This window comes from Pseudochaenichthys georgianus, chromosome 24 (genome assembly GCF_902827115.2).
Source record: "Pseudochaenichthys georgianus chromosome 24, fPseGeo1.2, whole genome shotgun sequence".
Taxonomy (NCBI): Eukaryota; Metazoa; Chordata; class Actinopteri; order Perciformes; family Channichthyidae; genus Pseudochaenichthys; species Pseudochaenichthys georgianus.
Window position 1 is genome coordinate 33,877,603 of NC_047526.1, and position 21,098 is coordinate 33,898,700.

A 21,098-nucleotide genomic window follows, 5' to 3' on the forward strand; every position below is an offset into this window, starting at 1 on the left:
AAACCAGAGGCATCAATCTGCATCTGCTCTCCGAGACGGTTAAAATGACATCAAGCTCAAAGCGGTCGGACCTTCCTTTGTGCTGTAAAGGGCACCGTACGGCATGAAAACGTGACTTCTAACCTTTGGAGCTTTGTTACATTTCAAGCCGTAACCTTTGACATTAGGAGAAGCAGAGGCATCACTCTGCATGTACTTTTCGAGCCGGTTCTAATGAGAGCAAGCTCAAAGCGGTCGGACCTTCCTTTGTGCCGTAAAGGGCACCATACGGCATGAAAACGTGACCTCGATTTTGACCTCGTCGAAGGTCCCCACATTTTGCAAGCGGGTTCCACACACGTTAAGCAACACACTCTCAAAATCTCGGTGCGCCAAGCACCTTTTTTCAATTTCCTTGACGGACACCCCCCCCCATAAGTACAAGTACACAGTAAGTGAATACTTGTGTTACTTTGTAATATGTGGAAAGTGGGACTCCATATTGGGTTGACGGACACCGCCCCCCATAAGTACAAGTACACAGCAAGTGAATACTCGTGTTACTGTGTGTAATATGTGGAAAGTGGGACCCCATATTGGGTTGACGGACACCCCCCCCATAAGTACAAGTACACAGTAAGTGAATACTCGTGTTACTGTGTAATATATGGAAAGTGGGCCCTCATATTGCCTTTGGGCCACCCCACCATGCAGTATAAGTACACACTAATGAGAAGAGTGCCATCTATTGTCCAACGCATGCATACATACATATACATACTCATATGCTGTTTGTGTACTAATTTAGACTGGCAAGTGACGGTAAAAAGCAAAGGCGATCCCTTCGCCTCAATACATTGCCCACGAGTGTTTTATCCCAATGGGAAGAATGTCCATGCCGGCACTAGAGTGCTTACCATTATAAAAATAAACAATATGCATTAGGGCTTGAAGGTATACGTTTTCAATAAAAGGAAAGAGCAAGCGGGGTAGGATTTTCAAAAACTTTATTAATCTCATGGTTAATGTCAGTTAACATCAGCGTGGCTCAGTGCATCCCTCCTCATGTCTGAGTACAGTTTGAATACTTTGCATGAACTGAAAACTGTACTTCAGTTTGGATTATGCATGCGTCTGTAATATATTTCGACAGTAGCGCAGTTAGTTAGTCGTTACCACAGTGGTAGAGTGAGTTCAGCCTCAGTACATCCAGCTCACTGAGGTGTGTCCTTTGACCTATCTGCACCCCGCTAGTCTTCGACAACACCGTCGGACTGCCATCTTGACTGAAGTAAGACCTGAAATAAAAGATAATTTACTAAATAGTTGTGTAGGATTATCACATACAGTTCTTCCCAAGTTAGAATGCATTCATCCTGTATTGGTATTATTATTCGTTTTTCTTTTTAAATGTTATGCAGGGGAAGAAATACACGAGGATGGGTTTAGACTTACTCTCCGTAGTGCATGATGGAGTTGAGGTCATACGGCAGGTTCTGAGTGTCTCCTTGTTTCACCTCGAAGTTGCTTCGTTTCCCTTTTTCAAATCAGGAATTATTCATTACACCTTGATTTCTGCAGAACATGGAGTTGGTTTGTTCTAATCATCCTAAGCTACAGCACCATTTTATGTTTTATTTCTGTGCCTTTAAGGATTTGTATCATCTAAAATAAAACATTCAAAACGTACAATGTACTTCTACATCGAATTGCCCCAAAAATACATATGCAGTTTAAAATATGCGAAATGGAAAAACTATTCATTGTGTTTTGTTAATGTAGGATAATGTCTCCCAGCGAGGTGTTCACCTGGCATGATGTTGATCCACTCCACAGAGATGTACTGGTCGCGGTCCCTGCGGTTGTGTTCGTGGTGCAGACCCAGAGCATGGATGATCTCATGGCAAACATTACCCACAGAGCACGAGGGGGCGGAGTACAGCGCCTGGGCTCCTCCTACACATCCAACGTAGGACGCACAGCTGCAGAGACAAGAAAAGGCATTTACTCTCCTACTTCCGGTAACATAAAGCCAAGCGGAAAGAAACGTTGTAAACCAAATGTATCCACGTGTTGCTGCAGTATAGAGAGGCGAAGTGCCTCCCTTTCCGGGGGACCTCCATGGGACCTTATTTCTGAGAGTTATTTGCACAATTTTTACCCCAAGAAAATCTATCTTCCCAGTTATCATTGGAACTATATCCACTGGAGAAACTCCCTGAAATAGATACAAATAAATAACCTTCAGTCGAGGCTATTTATACGAGAGCAACACTTGTATTTGAACTTCCAATACTTAAAAAACAAAAGAGTTTGCCTTCATTTGCTGCCTTATTTGAAAATAAAAAATATATATTTAAGGTGTTCACAAGTGTTATATTACTACTAGATAGTTATGAGTGTAGACACAAATCAAAATACGTCGAGACAAGAGAGAAATAATAATAGTTTTGGGTTGAATAGTAACATCTCTCACCCTTTGCCATTGCGGAACTCGATGTAGTTCAGCTCTGTGGTGTGAGGCGTGAAGCGAATGCAGGTGACGTCTGAGATCATCTTGAAGGCAGCGTGGATGTCAAACGCTCGATCAGCTGTTGGAATGAAAACATAACAGTTGCTAATCACTTGTTGCTAATGAGTCGAACATTAGAGTGGGTTAATAAAGAATCCACCCACCGAGTTCCTGACTGATGGTGTACGGCATGACGGCGTCAGACCACAGGTTCTGCACGGCATTCCTGTCCTCCTGAAAATATAAACAACGGTTCGGTTTTATCGCCACACTTTCAACACTTCCATGGATTTATAAATATGGTTGTTAATCGTCTTAATTTACCAGTTTTGAGCCCAATTTCCATCAACAATTGCAGAATTCTGAAGACTTCATTTTACAACTTAAAAGGTGGGGTTGTAGGCAAAGTCTTTAGTCTTATACATCCATGGGTAGAATACACAGCCGGAACAAATCTGGCTCTTCCTTCAGACTTCCTTACAGAGCCCCTCCTCCAACACACACATGACCAATGAGGGCACGAGATGAGTTTGTGCACAGATGGAAGGCTGACAGGCAGGCAGGCCATCCAGTTACTTTAGCCGGGCCGGCTCAGATGATTGGTCGTGCTTTTTATAGCGCCACGCTTCCACAGATGACATTTTTTTTTATGTATTTATTGTCAAAGCATGTAATGTATTCATTGCTATCGGGATGTTAAGATCATTCCATGGAATATAACAAGTGTTTCTGAAGTGAATTACCTACCCCACCTTTAAAAAAAAGCATTATTATTATTTGTAATAATTCTAAGAAGTAAGCTCGTCGGGGAGGGGAGTAGTGGTGGCAAAGGTAGAATTGTTATTAGTTTAAATATTTGTAGTTTAATGCATTTGTTTTATTAATTTCCCCTTCAATGCTTTCTCTTAGTGTGCCGGCTCGCCCCTTGGTGCTCAGGAGTCTTTATTCTTTGTTTTGCAATAATAAAAACAGTTGGCCAGGAATGTCATTGCATCCTAAAGAAAAGTTGTCCTTCTTACCGGGATCAAAATGTCTCCTTCTTGGACAATCGCGTCATCTTCAAGCCCTACGACGTGATAAAACGAGTCACTGTACATTGCATCTATGAAATACTATATTTTTTTTACACATGTATTCAAAGTTTACCTTCTAGAGTTTCTGAACTGGATCGCTGTGGCTCTAGCATTGAAACCAACACACCTAGAGAATCTGAGGGTTAAATCAAATCCTTTTAAAACACGACATTCAATATCTGATAAACGTACCTGTTGCAGGATGAGTCATATTCTGGGTGCCATTTAAGGGAATGACACTACCTGTACATTAAATATTAAGTGAAACATAGTTTAAAACGAATAGAGATAGAAACAGAATGTTCAGTTTGTATACAATTACAGTTTACCTTGTTTTTGCACATCTGACATCGTAGTAACATTGTCTACAAAAACAAAGAATTCCTCGTTAATAATTTGTATATTTGATCAAATGCTTTTAAAAAACAATAATCAATTGAACACCAACCTGTTGCATGACTGGTATCCTCCTGTGTTGCATTTATAGGGACACCACCAACGACTGCATGAAAAGAAAGAGTGAATAATCATTATTATTATTATTAGGCACAATTTGTACTTTTGAATGCTTAAATTCTTACCTGAAAGCATGCAGATGAAGACCAGAAGCCACATAGTGCAACACAGTTTCAACAAACTAACAAACTAGTGTCCTGACTGTCTCCTCAGCAGCTGTGATCACTTCACTGATTATAGGCTCTATATATAAGCATTCAGCCTGACCTGTAGAGGGCGCTGCAGTGGGTTTAAAGGGGCTAACACAGTATGATATCTATTCATAAGGTATTGGTGTTATTTTTAGGCCTTTTCTTGACATATATTGCGCAATGGGGACTAATTATTAAGATAAGATAAGATAAGATGAACCTTTATTAATCCCCGAGGGGAAATTCAGTTGTACAAAAGCAGCAACAGGGTAAGCGTGAAAAATAGTACAGCAAAGATTCACACAGATCAATAAAATCTAAAATCTAAAATAAATAACATAAAATCAAGGAAATAATGATAATAATAATAAAAGACTATAAAAATAGGAGATATAAAAAAAATAAGAGTAAAATAACTGTCATATATATACATATTTCGTCATCATCTAAGTTATAAAGTGCATAACAAGTTAAAGTGACAAGTTTAACATGGGTTGTGAAAACAGTATATATTTATGAATTTGATTTATTTTTCATCATTAACCCCTTGTTGTGCAGCCTGATGGCTACAGGCACAAAGGACTGTCCGAGGCGCTTGGTGCGTATTAGGGTCTAGGTCAACAATTTGCAACAATATTTTTGACTCATCGGTTTTACGTAACATATTTATTTTCTCTTACCTTCTTTGCAAATAACCTGGTATTTTCTGTTTCTATTCATTACCTAAGTCACATGTGTCAAACTCAAGGCCCGGGGGCCAAATCAGGCCCTTGGTGGATTTCATTTCAACAGGGCATGTTTGGTTTTCTCTTTGAGGGAAATATTTGTTTTGAAACTGTTGTTGGCCTGTGGAAAAATATCATAAGAAAAGCTGCAGATAGAGATATTGAGACATTTAACATTTACGCTAGAATATGTAAAGCAGGATCTACATCATAGTCTATCGTTTCTGGCAGGTAAATGAAGTGATGGTATAAGAAGCCGCGACCCCCAGAAGAACAGTGCTAGTGACTGGCAACCCCTATCAACTGGGGGGGGGGGGGGGGTAGTGAGCAAGCGAGTTTAAATGTCACTTTCGATTGCATGTTATAGCCCAGCGCAACACCTTCGTCACCCGTTGCCTGTTTGTAGCATTTTCAGGCGATTTGTAATCCGTTCTAGAAAACTGTGTTTTTAGGACTTCAAGAAGCGTATAGAACAGGGGCGGTTCTAGGGGGGGCCAGTGCCCCCCTAACACTGACCTCTGACCCCACTGTGGCCCCCCTAACAATGAACATTTTTTTTTTAAATGTATATTTTCCGATACTCGGTTTGCCAAAAACCGCAGGATTTTTTTGCTGTAATGTGAGATTGTGCAGACACCCTTATGTAAAGTAGAGATGTAACTGTTCATTGCCTTTATTTTTATATAAATATGGTGTTAGTGCAAACATTGCACCATAACTTAAGCTGAAGCTAACAGTAATAACTATAAGATCTATCTGAAATAAATAAGTGCACTGAAACAAATACCAATAACTGTATTGCATTGTTACAATTACTTCTAGTCTAGTTCTCTTTTTCGTCCTGCATTTATTGTGCCCCCCTCAGAAAATAACTGGCCCCCCCAGTCAAATTGGTCTAGAACCGCCACTGGTATAGAACAAACAATGGATGTATTTTATGAACAATTATCCAAGCTGGAAGTAGATTTAGATGTTTTAGGAGTGAGAGATTATTATCTAGTATAGGCATCCAATCCATGCATATATTTGTTTTTATTTCAAAGAAATATTTCTTTTGTAGGCAAACCAACTCCATGTTCTGCAGAAATCAAGGTGTAATGAATAATTCCTGATTTTAAAAAGGGAAACGAAGCAACTTCAAGGTGAAACAAGGAGACACTCAGAACCTGCCGTATGACCTCAACTCCATCATGCACTATGGAGAGTAAGTCTGAACCCATCCTCGTGTATTTCTTACCCTGCATAACATTTAAAAAGAAAAACAAATAATAATACCAATACAGCCTGTGTACTTTACACTTAAGCCATTTTTTCACACGTTGGGCTCGTCTGGGCTTTTTTTGTAAAAATGCTATTAAAACATGAACCTTGGTGACCATCGGGCTGGCCTGCATGGTCTGCCTACAAAACACATTTTATTTTAAATTAAAAAAATTAATTATGCATGGGTTGGATGCATATAGGGGAGAGTCAGGTAAGTTGAGCCATTTGTTAGTTATGCTGTTCTCTAAGCAAGGAGAAATTACACAGTACAAATGAAAACACACACCTATAGTTCAGGATGTCTCCTATCAATGGCAATGATAATAATTAATATTTGATCAAGGGCAGTGAAAATATTACTTCTTAAAAAAACTTTAAATGTAGCCTACAATGAGCTCTTATCAACTTGGCCTACTTTCATTCATGTCTCCATTGAAAAACTGGCTCAACTTACCCCAAGGCCCATGGTTCAATTTACCCCAGAGCCACCATTTTAGAAAAAATACCATAGCATTACAATTCAGAGTCATCTTTAGCTTAATGATTCACATGGTTTAATACGCTGCCAACACATCAACATATACAGTGTGTTTAAACCTGGATACTTTTTTCTTGACATGACAGCCGATATAGCTGACATCTAGAAAATGTACTTGGCACGCAAAAAATGTTTTTTTGTAAAAATGTTTACTTACCAGACCACAATGAGCATCTCTCTTTCACAGGCAATGAGAACTGGGTGGAGCTTGCATAATTTCTAGTCACTTGATTACAACTATAAGGCGTTGCCTGGTTACAGGGGTGGTTCAATGTATCCACTGGCTCAATTTACCCCCTTCTCCCCTACTAGATAATAATCTCTCACTCCTAAAACATCTAAATCTACTTCCAGCTTGGATAATTGTTCATAAAATACATCCATTGTTTGTTCTATATGCTTCTTGAAATCCTAAAAACACAGTTTTCTAGAACGGTTTACAAATCGCCTGAAAATGGTACAAACAAGTGGAAACATGTGACGTAGGTGTTGCGCTGCATGGGCTACATCATGCAATCGAAAGTGAAATTTAAACTCGCTCCATTGCGGAGATATTTTTCCACGAGATTCACTAAAACTGTTATTTTGGGGGTCGCGGGCTGAAAAGTTTGGGAACCCCTGCACTAACAGCTTCTTATACCATCACTTCATTTACCTGCCAGAAACGATAGACTATGATGTAGATCCTGCTTTACATATTCTAGCATAAATGTTAAATGTCTCAATATCTCTATCTGCAGCTTTTATGACATTTTTCCACAGGCCAACAACAGTTTCTAAAAAAACTATTTCCCTCAAAGAGAAAACCAAACATGCCCTGTTGTCGTGACAGAAAAAGTGCAGAAGGAAACATCCATTAAAGTCAGTGTGCTGCTCTGTGATGCTAGTTCAAGCAGTTACTTGGTATCTCATCTTGGGTGCAAGGTCATCAATGTTTGGGCTCAGGAGACCCTCAGGATAGAGTGAAGGTGTGTGTGCAATATACCGGCGGGCCAGATCCAATAGGAATTAAAAATTATCCTGCGGGCCGAAATGAAATCCACCAATGGCCTTATTTGAAAAAACGCCCAATCATGTCTTAGTGAGTCTCAAGTAGGCGGGGCAATAATAACTTCCGAACGTCTTTCATTTAGCGCCTAAATCAACTTATCATTTGTAGTTGTTTATTATATAGGATATCATTGCTACATATGTTCATGCTTCTCTGCATTTTGTTGAAATTATGAGGGTACTGGTTGACACAGAACCTGCTTTTATTAATATGTCCCTTAAAATTGACCACAGAATATGCAATACATTGATAAAAGCGACTATATAAATAATGTGGCTTTTTGTTTTGTTTATTTTTATCAAAATACACGAGACGTTACTGTCATCCATCAATATAAAAGGCAGTACAGTACATTCATTGATAAAACTGTTCCCCTGGTCCCAAACAAAACAATGAATACAATTACATAAGGTGCAAATGACAATGTAAACACTTGTAGAAAATATTCAAAGGTTCGCCAGAATAATTGCCCCAGAGGAGATCTGCCTTTGGCGTGTTGAGTCGGTGCTTCTTCGCTCTGCAAAACAAGTAAAGATTACCAACTGCACATCCAGATCGACTACATTTGTTCAGACTCGGTCACTTGCCCTTTTTTACACCTGCAGGTCTTGAGTAGCTCTGACCTGGAGGATGCACACACTGGCCTCTGCAGGAACCATCTGCCTGGCTGCTTGTGTCACAAATCACTGCATCACAGTGGACATACATCTGTGGACAGACAGGATGATTTATTACATGTGGCTACATGCAGCAGTGGCCAAAAGACTCCAGATTTGGATTTACAAGACTTACCTGGTCTTTCAGAACCTCGTCATCTTTAGTGAGAGTGAACATCTTTACAGAGAAGCGCTTGATGTGGGACGGGACTAAAACTCTGGAGTCACTCGCAACGGGATGGAAAATGGTTGCATAGCTGTCATTGCGATTCTCACAGCTAGTAAAGGAATTCGAAAAGTTAATAAAGCAGCAGTTAACAAATGAAATGAGTAGTTAGTAGTTAGTTTTGCACAACATTACCTGTCCACAATGATGTCCCAGCTTGGCAGAGATGTCCTATCTTCATAAAGGGTTGCCCAACAGTTCTCAGCAATGAGTTCCAAGTGCGGGTCGGTAGAATGCATCAGCTCCACCTCAAAATACAGAGGCTGCTGCAGATATTTCACCACTGGATAATCCTCTGCTTGGTAGAAGAGCTCGTAGGATGGATCTGCAGGAGAAGAGTCCCGTTAGAGAAAGGAGGCCTGGACATTTACAGTTTCATTTCATTTCAAACCTTTATTTAATCAGATTGGTCCCTTGAGATGAAAGATCTCTTTTTCAAGGGAGACCTGCAAAGAGTGTTTTGTATGCATGAACAAGATGTTGTAAAATGCCACCATGCTTTGGGAAAGCCTCATCTGCACCATCAGCTCCCCGGTGCCGATCTCTGCAGCGGGCTCATAGGTTCTTGGTTTAGCGCTGAAGGCAACAGTCTGAGTCTCATTGACCACATAGAAGCAGGAAATGGTTTGCCTATTAGGGGAAAAAATAAAATATATAAATGCATACATTGAAGGTGTTCATCTCCAATTATACAGAATCAAATATTTTACCTGTAATCAGGATCAACTGGTGATGTGTTGGCTGCTCCTTTGGCGTTGTTGTAAGACAAGCGGATCTCATTTTCATACATCATGTAGTTGTCAAAGAACTATTAAACAACAAAAACGCATTAACATTTGACAAAATACCCTTTTGAAATTTAAATGTGATTCACACTCACCGTTCTGGTGGTTCCACAGGTATCCACACTGAAGGAGAAATATGCAACGCGATCGTCGCTGAACTGTGGTGTGCAGGACTGGTCCTTTAGCGTCAGCTGACTTGGCTTCAGATTACGAGTCGATTCAACCTTCACAGCCACAGCGGTCATTGTGCCATTGGGGTGGCACTCTGGAGGAAGAAGCAGGAAATGTGTAAAGCAACACAAAGCCATCAATTAAAGCAGCAAATATACTTGCATGTTCCATCTTACCTGTTGCTTTCAAGGGGAAGTAGCAAGCCAGATAGAGATCAGCAAGCACCCAGTCGTTTGCACGATCCAACAGAAGCAGGTCAATTCTGGATTTGACTGATTCTGCAGTGAGCAGCTGTGGAAAAGAAAGTAAAGTTAGCCAATGCAGAAGATCTATGGTGGGATTTTGTAGTTTTGACATACCTCGAAAACAGCGTCCTTGGCAGTGTATGGCAGAATGAGGCTGAGGTGTGTGCCGTTCTCATAGAAATTGTAGTCTTCAGCCATCTCAGCCGTCAGCTCTCGAGGTCCAACGATAGCCTTGAAATTAGAGCCGTGACTCCCGAACTTCACGCTGATGTAAAACTGGTTCTGGTCACAGGTGCCAGCAATGATGGGTAACACTAGAGCAGCAAAACAGGCATTATCCATTTGATTGGGTAGCTTTTACTCTTGTATATGTTTTATTTAATTTTAGAAAACACAATTTGCATGAAGATATTGTCAAAAGCAAATTCAATATGATCTCACCAACATCCTGCAGAGAGGCCTGCAGGTCGACCGGGAGAGCAAAAGGAGTTTCTTCAGGCAGGACGATCAACCCAAAGATCAGAGGGAGGAAGTAGGATGTAACCATGCGCTCAGGATTCTGCAACAAATGAAATAAAAGCTCAGCAACACTGAAACTATGCTGGTACAAAGTGATATTTTGAATCTATAATGTCATACATGTTTTAAGACAACATCGGCATCAAAGGGCACTTGAAGAGAGAAGCTCTTGGAGCCATTAGCCAAGCTGTGTTCTTGGACTGTGAAGCCTTTGGCATTGCTCTCCTCAACAGTGAGGACCCCGGTGGAGAAGGTGATGTTCCTCAGCTCAACGTCATGGAGGAAGGTTCCCAAGAGAACGCTGAACACCCGAGTCTCTGGGACAGTGTCTGAGGAACAGACAGTGGCAGGTTTACAACTTCTAAACCAGCCACAACATTGATAGAGAAAAATTGAGTAGTTGGATTGAGTGCTTATTAAAAAAACAAAAAAGCCCTTTGTAAGCAAAAGTAGATTTTGTACTTGGCTTCAAATCCTATCCAAACACACCATTTTGTAAAAACTGAAGACTTTATTTCATGGTTTAGCAGTCTTCAGGATATATCCGAGCAAGCCCGAATTCAAATGTCATTTTTTTTCATACCTACTAGAAAATGTGACTTACCATCCTGGATTTGGGGAGATTGAGGCATCAGAGGAGTCATGATGGGGAACAAAACCTTGTATCTGGTATCATCTTGGGTGTCATCTTCTCTCCACAGTACCTCAAGCATGGGCTCCACAAAGTAGGTGATGTGGTACTGGTAATCTGGGGCATGGCTCTGCAATAATTCATGACATTTCAATAAAACATGCAAATGCACTAGTGACTCTTGCATTTCTAATCTAGAGATTTCCCCAACCTTGTAGTAACCATCAGGCGAGCCCACTGGGATCTCGACGACGATGTGGAAGTCTGTGGTGCTCAGTGTGTACCCCCGTGCGGCCATCTGAGATCTATCAAGCCTCTGCCCGTTGATTCCCATGTGCATTTCTGAGACTGTAATTCTGCCATCCAACAGAGGAGTCACACGGCGAGGTACGTGCCAAGAGATCATATCCTCGGTGAAGAGGACGCCACCTGTTAATGACAAAATGGAGCTGTTGAGGTTAACTGCAACAATTAAGCTTACTGTGAAGGCAATATGTTGCTCAGGACTCACCTTTGGGACAAGCAGCTGCCAAGTTCACTACATTCAGACCCTGTGGTGCCATGTAGTAGGCGCTCACCCTGAAAACTTCCATGGGGACTCCAGCCACCTAAAGAGAGGAGAGGTTTAATATAATTAAGATAAGATAAGATAAGATAAGATGGACTTTTATTAATCCCTCGTGGGGAAATTATTTCTCTGCATTTGACCCATCCTAGTGTTAGGAGCAGTGTGCTGCCATTTTGAACGGCGCCCGGGGAGCAGTGTGGGGAACGGTGCCTTGCTCAGGGACACCTCGGTAGCACTTGGTCTTTCCGGGACTTGAACTGGTGACCTTCCAGTTCCCAAGCCAAGTCCCTATCGACTTCACCACCACCGCCCCTAATTGACAAGGAGGGAAAGGAAATAAACACTGTATAGGAGTGTGTTGCTTACATCCTCTGAATAAGTCTCTGCTGTATTGTATGGGCTTCGCATAACCAGACGACTAGAGGTAGTTTTGGCAGTGTAGCCGGCTTGTTCAGCCTCTTGCAACACCATGGTCACTGGTTCTGGGGTGTAAAACGTCATCTTCCAGATACCTTGTGATGCACCAGAGGCCTACAGGAAAGAACAAATAATAATTAAATCCTCATTGGTGTAGGGAGGAATTAAACTGTAGTACCTGAACAGTTTAATTCAACATACTTCAAGATTGGCGTTGAGCTTCTCGTCTTTACCATCCCGAGTCTGACCCTTAGCATCACGGTTAGCCATGTGGTGCGAAACCTAAAACAGAAATTGGTGGTTTTAAAATTCGTTTCCATACACACAAGATGGTGGACTCATCAATATAAAGATGACCTACTTCCATGTAGTTCCTGTCGCAGAGGATCTCCCTGGAGGCCCAGCGAGTGTAGCTGCAAGTCTGAGACACATCATGACTGACCACGTCTGATGGATTCTCGCCGTACATCTGAAGTCTCAAGCCAACGTTAAATGTAGCATCATCCTATAAATATATAAAAAAAACTAAATTAAGTGAAACTCCAATATTATTTGGTTCCAGCTTCTTTGTCATTTAAAATGTAATATCCTTGCCTTCAGGGACACATTTTAAGTCTAAATGGATATTTGTGTATGTAACAAACAAGTCAAGAAAGTACCTAGTAGATTAATAGAGGAATACAGTTTTGAGTGGAGCAGTGCTAATATTTTAGGGATGTACCAAACAAAAAGGGAAATGTACTTTGGGTCTTTTAACGGTAAGGGGTTGCAAATAAATTCAGGGAAAGACAAAAATGGGAGCAACCATGTGTTTGTTGAGCCATTAATTCAGTCACTTGAGACAGAATTAGCACAGCTAAACTTGGTAGAAAATTACATTGAATGCTGTTAAACCACTTTAGCTCAAAACAAACCTTGTTGTCCACAAAGCAGCCCATCAGGGAGGTGTAGATTCTGGTGTTACCCCACGGGTCAGACTCCATGCTGTATCCACACTGAGCAGCCATGCTAGGTGTTAACAAAATGTGCTTGGTGCCATCTGAGGGGAGAAAATAAGCTTTGTCAGGGACCCCTTTCCTCAGTGATGAACCAATCAGCTGCATTATTAGCAGTTAATACTTACTGATCGCCTCCACCTCAAGCTGGTTTCCCACTGCTAAAGCCTTGTCCAACGACAGTCTCATTACATTTGCGGCACAGTCAGACCTTAACCCACTGCCTGTTAAAAGAAAAGGTTTGTGAGGAGAATGTAAACCGACTTAATATGCCGTGTAAAATGACTTCATGAGAATTGAAGCTTACTTGACTGCGAATTTAGCTTCACATTAGGCCTGGCTTGACACAAGATGATAGCTGCAGCCATCCATAACAAACTTGAACACATAAAACAAATCATTTAGAGACAATTAAGTACACACATAGAAAGAAATCTACAAGAAAAGTAACTTACATGCTCCCAAGCCTCAGCATGTTGCAGTTTGTAAGCAGTCAAACCAAAAAGAATACAGTCAGTATCAGAGCTTGGCAATGTCCAGCACACCTTCCAACAAAAACACAAGTCTAAAAGGAAGGTGTCTGGATGATTAACTGAGACATCAGCAGCTGCTTTATATTCCACTTAATGACAAAGCACAGGTGAGGCTTGTTAAGGATTCTCTCCACACACACACACACACACACACACACACACACACACACACACACACACACACACACACACACACACACACACACACACACACACACACACACACACACACACACACACACACACACACACACACACACACACACACACACACACACACACACACAGGGTGAGCTGATGTATGCCTAGTTTATTATCGTTCCTCAGTTTCATGGCACACGGTTTCAATCGCCTGTCTGACTGGCTCTTTTTGAGGGATCTCAAGAGGATACGCCTGTGGTCCCGGAGCCTGATGAAGTCAAGCCTTCAGGTCACGACCTCCGACTTCTACATCAAGAATATATCACACTTTCTCAAGTACATGGCCGACACACCGTGCAAGGGGAGCAGGCTCAGCCAAACCGACATGATTTTAATCAAACGGGAAGTAGTTGCCATCCTGAAGTCCCTGAAGAGAAAAGTACTTATCCACCAGATGCAAGTGAAGCGTGACAAGATGGAAGGTCTGCCGAGCCACAACGACCTAATGACATGCTTGACTTCGACCACCACTCGCATCCCTCAGCTCCTGGATGTGATGGCCTGCAATCCGACTACCGCAACCCGTACCCTGCTCTATGGGTATATGACTCTTCATTGGAGCTGCATTTACGGCCACCGTCCGGGGGTCTACTCCAACATGACCAACGCCGAGGTCCGAAAGGCGGATACAACTGGCACTGCCTTCGGCTACCTGGTTCATGTGAGTGCTATTAATCAATGCATTTATTCCGGCAGTTATATGCATGATTGACATTGTATTGACACTCTCTAACTCTGTCATAACAGGTAAGCAACCACAAGACGGCCAACGCGTTCGGGGAAGCGCAGCTGTACCTCACCGTAGAAGAATTTGGATGGATGAAGAGGTGGCTGGAAATTAAGGGTACGCTGACCTGCACCCAGAGCCGTTACTTTCTATACACAGAGGGGAAGAACCCGTTCAGGAAGCTTGCCTACTCCCTGAGGTTGGCATGGGCTGATGTGGGGCTCCACGGTCCCATTAACTTCACCGACCTCCGCACAGTCCACGCCGATAATGCGAAGAGGTTTCAAGACAAAGGCAACCGCCAAAGAGTGAGTGATTTCATGTGTCACAACACTGCAACTGCGGACAAATTTTACGCGAATAATCCTTCTTTGAAGGAGGCTGCGGACATTCGGTTGCTCTTCACAGAGTCACTGCAAGCAGCGGCGGCGGCATCGACAGCAGCAGAGAGGAGAGCTCTGGAGAGGAGCACAGCCCGGCTCCCTACCAAGACTCCCTACCAAGACATGTCCCGAAGAGGGACCAGTCACTGGATCCTGGAGCTCCTCAGTCCGTGTTTTGGGGGTCTTGGAGCGGCCCCGAAGAGGTGCCTTTGTCGGTGTACCTAATGGGTAAGAAAGCCACTCTACACAGGTCGTCAAATGTGATTGAAATGTACAGAGTGCTGTACATTTCAATCACTTTTAATGGGAGTCGTGAGGTGTGGATGAAATGGCCATATCTCCCTTAAATTCACAGCAAAGTTACCCATCTTTGACACACTGATTGCTGGGTAATAGAGCCATGTGCACCATGCATTTAAAGTAATGTTAGCCAGCTTTCAGACACTAATTCGTGGGTAATAAAGGCCTGTACATCTCCCTGTTTGAAAGGGCCATATCTCCCTTAAATTCACAGCAAAGTTACCCAGCTTTCACACACTAATTCATGGGTAATAGAGCCATGTGCACCATGCATTTAAAGTAATCTTAGCCAGCTTTAAGACACTAATTCCTGGGGAAGAAAGTCACCCTGGTCGGGTAGTCAAATGTGATTGAAATGTACAGAGTGCTGTACATTTCAATCACTTTTAATGGGAGTCGTGAGGTGTGGATGAAATGTCCTGTTTAATCCGATTTTGAGCACTCTTTTCCCCGCATAAACTAGTTTAAATCACCGTTAAACACTTATTTTGTTAATGTCTATATAACCGACTTCCCGCTATGCATTGCGGTCGGTTATATGGACACAACTACCCTGGCACTAGGCAGACCGCGGCCGGTAGTAAATGTCCAACCAGTGTTCCACCTGATCCCTAGAGTATGGAGAGAGCTGCTGGGGTGGATGTGTTGGATGGAGTAATCCACGTCTCAGTGAGAGCAAGGAAATCCAGAGACTGCAGGGAGGCGTAGCCAGAGATGAAGTCAGCCTTAGGAACAGCTGACTGGCAGTTCCACAGGCCGCCTGAAACTAGGTGCTGTATCTCAGTGGAGCACGTGGGATAGACGAGAGCGGGCCGGTTATAGCGATTAGGAGATACACGGGGCCAGTGATAATTGCGAGAAGACACATGAACAGGAATGGAGAAAATACACATGATTATAGCATGAGGGGCTAGAAAGCTAAACAAAAGAAAAATAAGAATAAGACACCAGTGATACTTAGCTCAAATTAGAGTAGGATTTGCCTCCTATTTGCCACCCTCGTGACTCCAATGTCTTCGGCTGTCTTCGGCTGCCGCTGACGCTCAAGAAACAGCTGCCTAAATGGACGCCTGATTGCTGAGTTCTCACAGCTAAGGTGCCACGCCCCTCTAGTTAGTTAACTCTCTACAGCTGATGGGCGACAACGCAGAGGGGTGCGGATTTAAATGGAGCCCAGACAGAAACTGGACGCAGTGACAGTTTCACGTGGTCAGATCTGAGATTTAAATTCTACAACCCCTATGTAAAGTGAATGAGGCTCCTTTGTCGTGGGGCACACACACATTTCTACAACGTCCCGCAGTGAGCTCTTATTCTATAAAATGTTTTTTTAAATCTACTTTATAGCTTGTAGTAACTCACGGGAGGCTTCTTTTATTTAATTTGTATTCATAATAAAAAAAAAATTTTTCGGCAGAATGTAAAAATTACATTAGTTACGAATTGTTGTTCTTAAAAAACTGCATTGTGTGTAATACAACTGTGATTTTTATTAAATTAGTTAGTTTTTAAGGAAGGCCAGAGCTTCAGCCGTGTCAAATAGATTGTTCCCTTTAGTTAACGTTATTTAAAAGATAATGATCATGTCCCCTCTATTGTATTACGAGCATCCATTGGATAACGGAGAATTGTAACCCCGGAAGTAAGTATTCTCCTTACTGTCGATTGATTTTACAGTGATATCTGCACTACTCATCGACTAAAAAACACCAGATTATCCTTGTTAATTACACAACATTGATTGGTTTGAATTGTGTGCAATGCTTTTGTATTTTCCCCCTTCGATTCGGAGAAACAAATGTTTTTTCGGAGTTTTAGGATGGCCGAAGACACTACACTACCCAGAATCCTCAGCTATCATTTGGGACTACACCATGTGCTTAGCTTGACAAACCCGTGATCAGTCCTCAACCTCTGTGATTGGATGTTGGAGTGGCAGTGTGCTAAATGTACACAGAGCGTCAAAAAGGATTTTTTGAAATGGAATGAAACCCATCGACGGCACACTATTCAAAACAGGAACGTGTCCTACCCCCCCCTTAGGTCACAGGCTCCTCCAACAGTGCTACGCAATAAAACAGATATGCCTACACAGAAAAAATAGTGAAATAGTGCAATAAGAGTCTATATAGAAGTAATAATAATAATTCCTTACATTTATTATAGCGCTTCTTCAATGACTCAAAGCGCTTTACATATACACACATTACACATATATCATACATGGTACATGGCAATGGTCAGAAACTGTGGACAATACCCACAGGAGCAAGTTCAGGTGAAGTGTCTTGCCCAAGGACACACCGGCTTTACAGACGCAGCAGCGGCGGGTTTCACCCCTTGATCTGATGATCATTGCACAGCACACTGCGCCACACCGTCCATCTTCACGCCTCGAGGTCATCGAGGTGCTTTTACAAGTATACATTGGTATTATACATGTACTGTGGACAATACCCACAGGAGCAAATCCGGGTGAAGTGTCTTGCCCAAGACACAACGGCCGCAGGAGCGGGTTTCGAACTGGAGTTCCCCAGCACTCCCCCTTGATCTGATGATCGGATGTACAGAGCACTGCGCCACCCGTCCCAAAAATAACAAGAACAAGTGATTGGAATATGATATATTAGATAAATAATTTCTAAGTAGCAGCCAGATGAATGTTATGGATGTTGTTTCTAAGTTCAGGTGTTTAATAATCGTATAGCCTGTGGGATGAAGCTGTCTCTGTGTCTGGTGGTTTTAGTCCAGATGCTGCGGTACCGCCTGCCAGACGGCAGACAGAACAGTTTGTGGCTAGGGTGATGGGGGTCTTTTATAATCCTGAGGGCTTTCTTTAAGGTTAACCTGGTATTTTTACTCCACTACATTTATTTTAGTTACTTTACAGATTTGGATTAATGATGTGAAATATAAATAACCCTTAAATCAGACTTTAGTTACACCTGAGTGAAATTCAGTGAAGGTGATTGTCAAGCGCCAACAATCAGGCGAGATATTTGATAGTTGGTGCTTGAGAAGACTAAATATTTATCTGCAGATCCTTTTAAAGCATATTCATTATTCGTTATTCTCTAATAGTTAATTAAAGACTGTATACAATTGCTATTTTGCACATTCCTTTCAAGATTTCAAGATGTTCTAAGGTTTATTGACATATCATATGATATACACAACAGTGTAGTTATGCAATGAATGAAAAACTAGGATCACAGGTTCCTCAACAGTGCATTACAAGACATCTATCAATATGGGTGTATACTTCCACCATTACAATGTCGTATTCTGAACATTTTGTATACTATCTACATACATAAGATTATAATTAATGTGTATAATATCAGTTAAAATAAGTGCTTCAACATAGTTAACATTGCAGGAAAGTTGATTGTCAAGTTTCAAAACAAACCATGCAATTTAGACTTTGTCAGGCTTAATATTTATCTGTAGATAGATACCCCAAAGCTTTTTTCTTATTTAAAAGAAGACCTTAACCTAAAGTATTCTTTAATGTTTAATTAAAGCCTTATTAGTTAGCACATCATCCTATCAGCCACTAAACTGTTTTATTCTAGATATCATTTGAGTATCTTCTTGATATTTTCTATTCTATATTTATATCATTGACCTTCTACTTTCCCACTATTTTGTATGTACTCTTAATATTTAGATGTTTTCATAAAATATAATACGTTCAAAAGTGCTTTACAAAAATGAAAGACATTAAGAAAAAGGCATTTTAAACAGTCATTAAAAAGCAACACAATCTTCCTGCAGTGCAATTACTCTAAACGTGCAATAACGTGCTTTAACCAGTAGGTGGTTTGGGTTAAAAAGCTGTAAAGTTTACAGTGTTAACAAAATAAAATATACTGCTGTTTCCGGTTTAGTTTACGACGAATATTATTTTGTTATTGTTTTGATATTTGTAACACAAAAGCGATGGAAAAAATCCATAGCAACACAGAAAAGATGGTCTTAACATGACCCAGTGGTCTAGTAGTTAATAAAAAACAATAATATCAAAACAAAATATGACTACTAACTTTATTGTGAAATTAAAACAGAACGGTAAAAGAATAGTTTCCGGTCTATTCTGAGCCCGATCTCTGTAGATAAATAAAGAACTACGACAGATGTGTAATATTTAATGCAGCCAAACCATTTATTACAATGCATTCATGTGATGACTTTCAAAGAGTAAAGCAAGCACTGCTGAATAAAGTATGATTTTCTCTTTTACGAAACTTTTTTTTTTCATGGTGTAGTCCCAAACGATAGCTGAGGATTCTGGGTAGTGTAGTGTCTTCTGCCATCCAAAAACTCCGAAAAAATCTTTGTTTCTCCGAATTGAAGGAGGAAAATACAAAAGCATTGTACACAATTCAAACCAATCAATGTTGTGTAATTAACAAGGATAATCTGGTGTTTTTTAGTCGATGAGTAGTGCAGATATCACTGTAAAATCAATCGACAGTAAGGAGAATACTTACTTCCGGGTGTAAGATTCTCCGTTATCCACTGGGAATGGACGCTCGTAATACGATACAGGGGACATGATCATTATCTTTTAAATAAAGTTAACTAAAGTGAACAATCTATTTGACACAGCTGAAGCTCTGGCCTTCCTTAAAAACTAACTAATTTAATAAAAATCACAGTGGCATTACACACAATGCACTGTTTTTTGAGAACACAAATTTGTAACTAATGTAATTTTTACATTCTGACGAAAAATTAAAATTATTATGAATACAAATAAAATAAAAGAAGCCTCCCGTGAGTTACTACAAGCTATAAAGTAGATTTAAAAAAACGTTTTATAGAATAAAAGCTCACTGCGGGACGTTATAGAAATGCGTGTGTGCACCACGACAAAGGAGCCTCATGCACTTTACATAGGGGTTGTTTGCGTGGTGCCAACACGTACATGTAACAAAGTTCGTGACTCCACCACGCATTGTGGTGTTAAGGAGTCGTGTAGTGATGGCGAGATGAAGCTTTGAAGCTTTCCAGCCAATTGGTTCGCAAAAGGGTTCATCTCATGAAGCTTCATCATGGTCTTCATTTGAACACAAACCCCCCTGTTGGTCAAAGTGTGTACAACAGGCAGATTGGACATCTCAACAGTGTGCTCTATCTCATACCGAGTTCCCAATGAGTAAAGCCTTAGAATAACTCTAAACAACGAACATTAAATCATATTTTCACGTTAACAATATTGTATTTATTACAGTTTAATGATTGTGATTGAAAATCCTAAGGAGGCTGGTAAACATTGCAAAGAGGGATTTATATTCCTTAATAATATTCGTAAACTTAATCATGTTGTAGCCTGAGAAAGGCTAAACCATATCAAAGAATACATTTATTAACTACATTATCTCATTTAGCTGTAGCTTTTATAAACAACAAAAAATACGTATTGTTCAGTCGTTGAACCAGGAACCCTGCGGTCGTGAGTCAACTGCTTTCCAGCTGAGCCACAGCACACACACTACAGTAAAGCTCCCTGAAAACACTGCAACATATGTATTCCTGTATTTATTGATGTTTTTATTCATACATTTATTTATGCTTGTATCTGTTTATAGCCTACTTATGACATGTTCCGACCTCTATATGAGTGAGGGTCTGAGCTCTCTTGATTCCATCGTGTCACCGGGCCCGGGTACAGGAGGGGTAATATGGTTCTTAGTATACATCCATGGGTATTATGAGCGTTGTGGTTCAACGGTTCAACCGATCTGAATCGCTTCCTGAAGCAGTCACGTTATATCGACAGGCAGCGAGGCTTCGTTTGTCATCGGTGACGTCACTGGCCCAAAACGATACAAGCCTCGGTACGTGCTTCACAAAAAGCTTCGGGGATTACTCGACACACGCCCCGAAGCCTCGGCGCAATACATAACATCACTAGAGTCGTGGTGGAGTCACGCATTCTGGTGAGATC

General features: G+C 41.2%; 2 protein-coding genes across 6 annotated transcripts; both read right to left on the reverse strand.

The window, feature by feature from the left end:
• Positions 1–979: 979 nt before the first annotated feature.
• Positions 980–4,255, reverse strand: LOC117440254 (hatching enzyme 1.2-like). Of its 2 annotated transcripts, XM_034076548.2 has the most exons (11): positions 4,146–4,255; positions 4,013–4,066; positions 3,894–3,929; positions 3,757–3,807; positions 3,638–3,691; positions 3,511–3,557; positions 2,656–2,725; positions 2,456–2,570; positions 1,789–1,961; positions 1,435–1,516; positions 981–1,277 (listed from the first exon to the last, which is right to left on the reverse strand). In XM_034076548.2, exons 1-11 carry the CDS (start codon positions 4,177–4,179, stop codon positions 1,145–1,147), a joined length of 849 nt encoding a protein of 282 aa, XP_033932439.1. In that variant the 5' UTR covers positions 4,180–4,255; the 3' UTR covers positions 981–1,144. The 2 variants fall into 2 exon arrangements, with proteins under 2 accessions (XP_033932440.1, XP_033932439.1); XM_034076549.2 differs by lacking the exon at positions 3,757–3,807 and having other exon boundaries at positions 980–1,277; positions 3,638–3,700.
• Positions 4,256–8,061: 3,806 nt separating this feature from the next.
• On the reverse strand, positions 8,062–13,574 carry LOC117439500 (uncharacterized). Of its 4 annotated transcripts, none has more exons than XM_071202000.1 (21): positions 13,457–13,574; positions 13,309–13,379; positions 13,130–13,225; positions 12,921–13,045; positions 12,368–12,511; positions 12,208–12,288; positions 11,956–12,120; positions 11,533–11,629; positions 11,233–11,450; positions 10,995–11,151; positions 10,511–10,719; positions 10,313–10,430; positions 9,986–10,185; positions 9,803–9,917; positions 9,551–9,720; positions 9,381–9,478; positions 9,170–9,300; positions 8,806–8,995; positions 8,581–8,722; positions 8,412–8,496; positions 8,062–8,305 (listed from the first exon to the last, which is right to left on the reverse strand). In XM_071202000.1, exons 1-21 carry the CDS (start codon positions 13,474–13,476, stop codon positions 8,235–8,237), a joined length of 2,703 nt encoding a protein of 900 aa, XP_071058101.1. In that variant the 5' UTR covers positions 13,477–13,574; the 3' UTR covers positions 8,062–8,234. The 4 variants fall into 4 exon arrangements, with proteins under 4 accessions (XP_071058101.1, XP_071058100.1, XP_033931295.1 ...); XM_071201999.1 differs by having other exon boundaries at positions 8,388–8,496; XM_034075404.2 differs by having other exon boundaries at positions 8,376–8,496.
• Between the last annotated feature and the right edge of the window lie 7,524 nt (positions 13,575–21,098).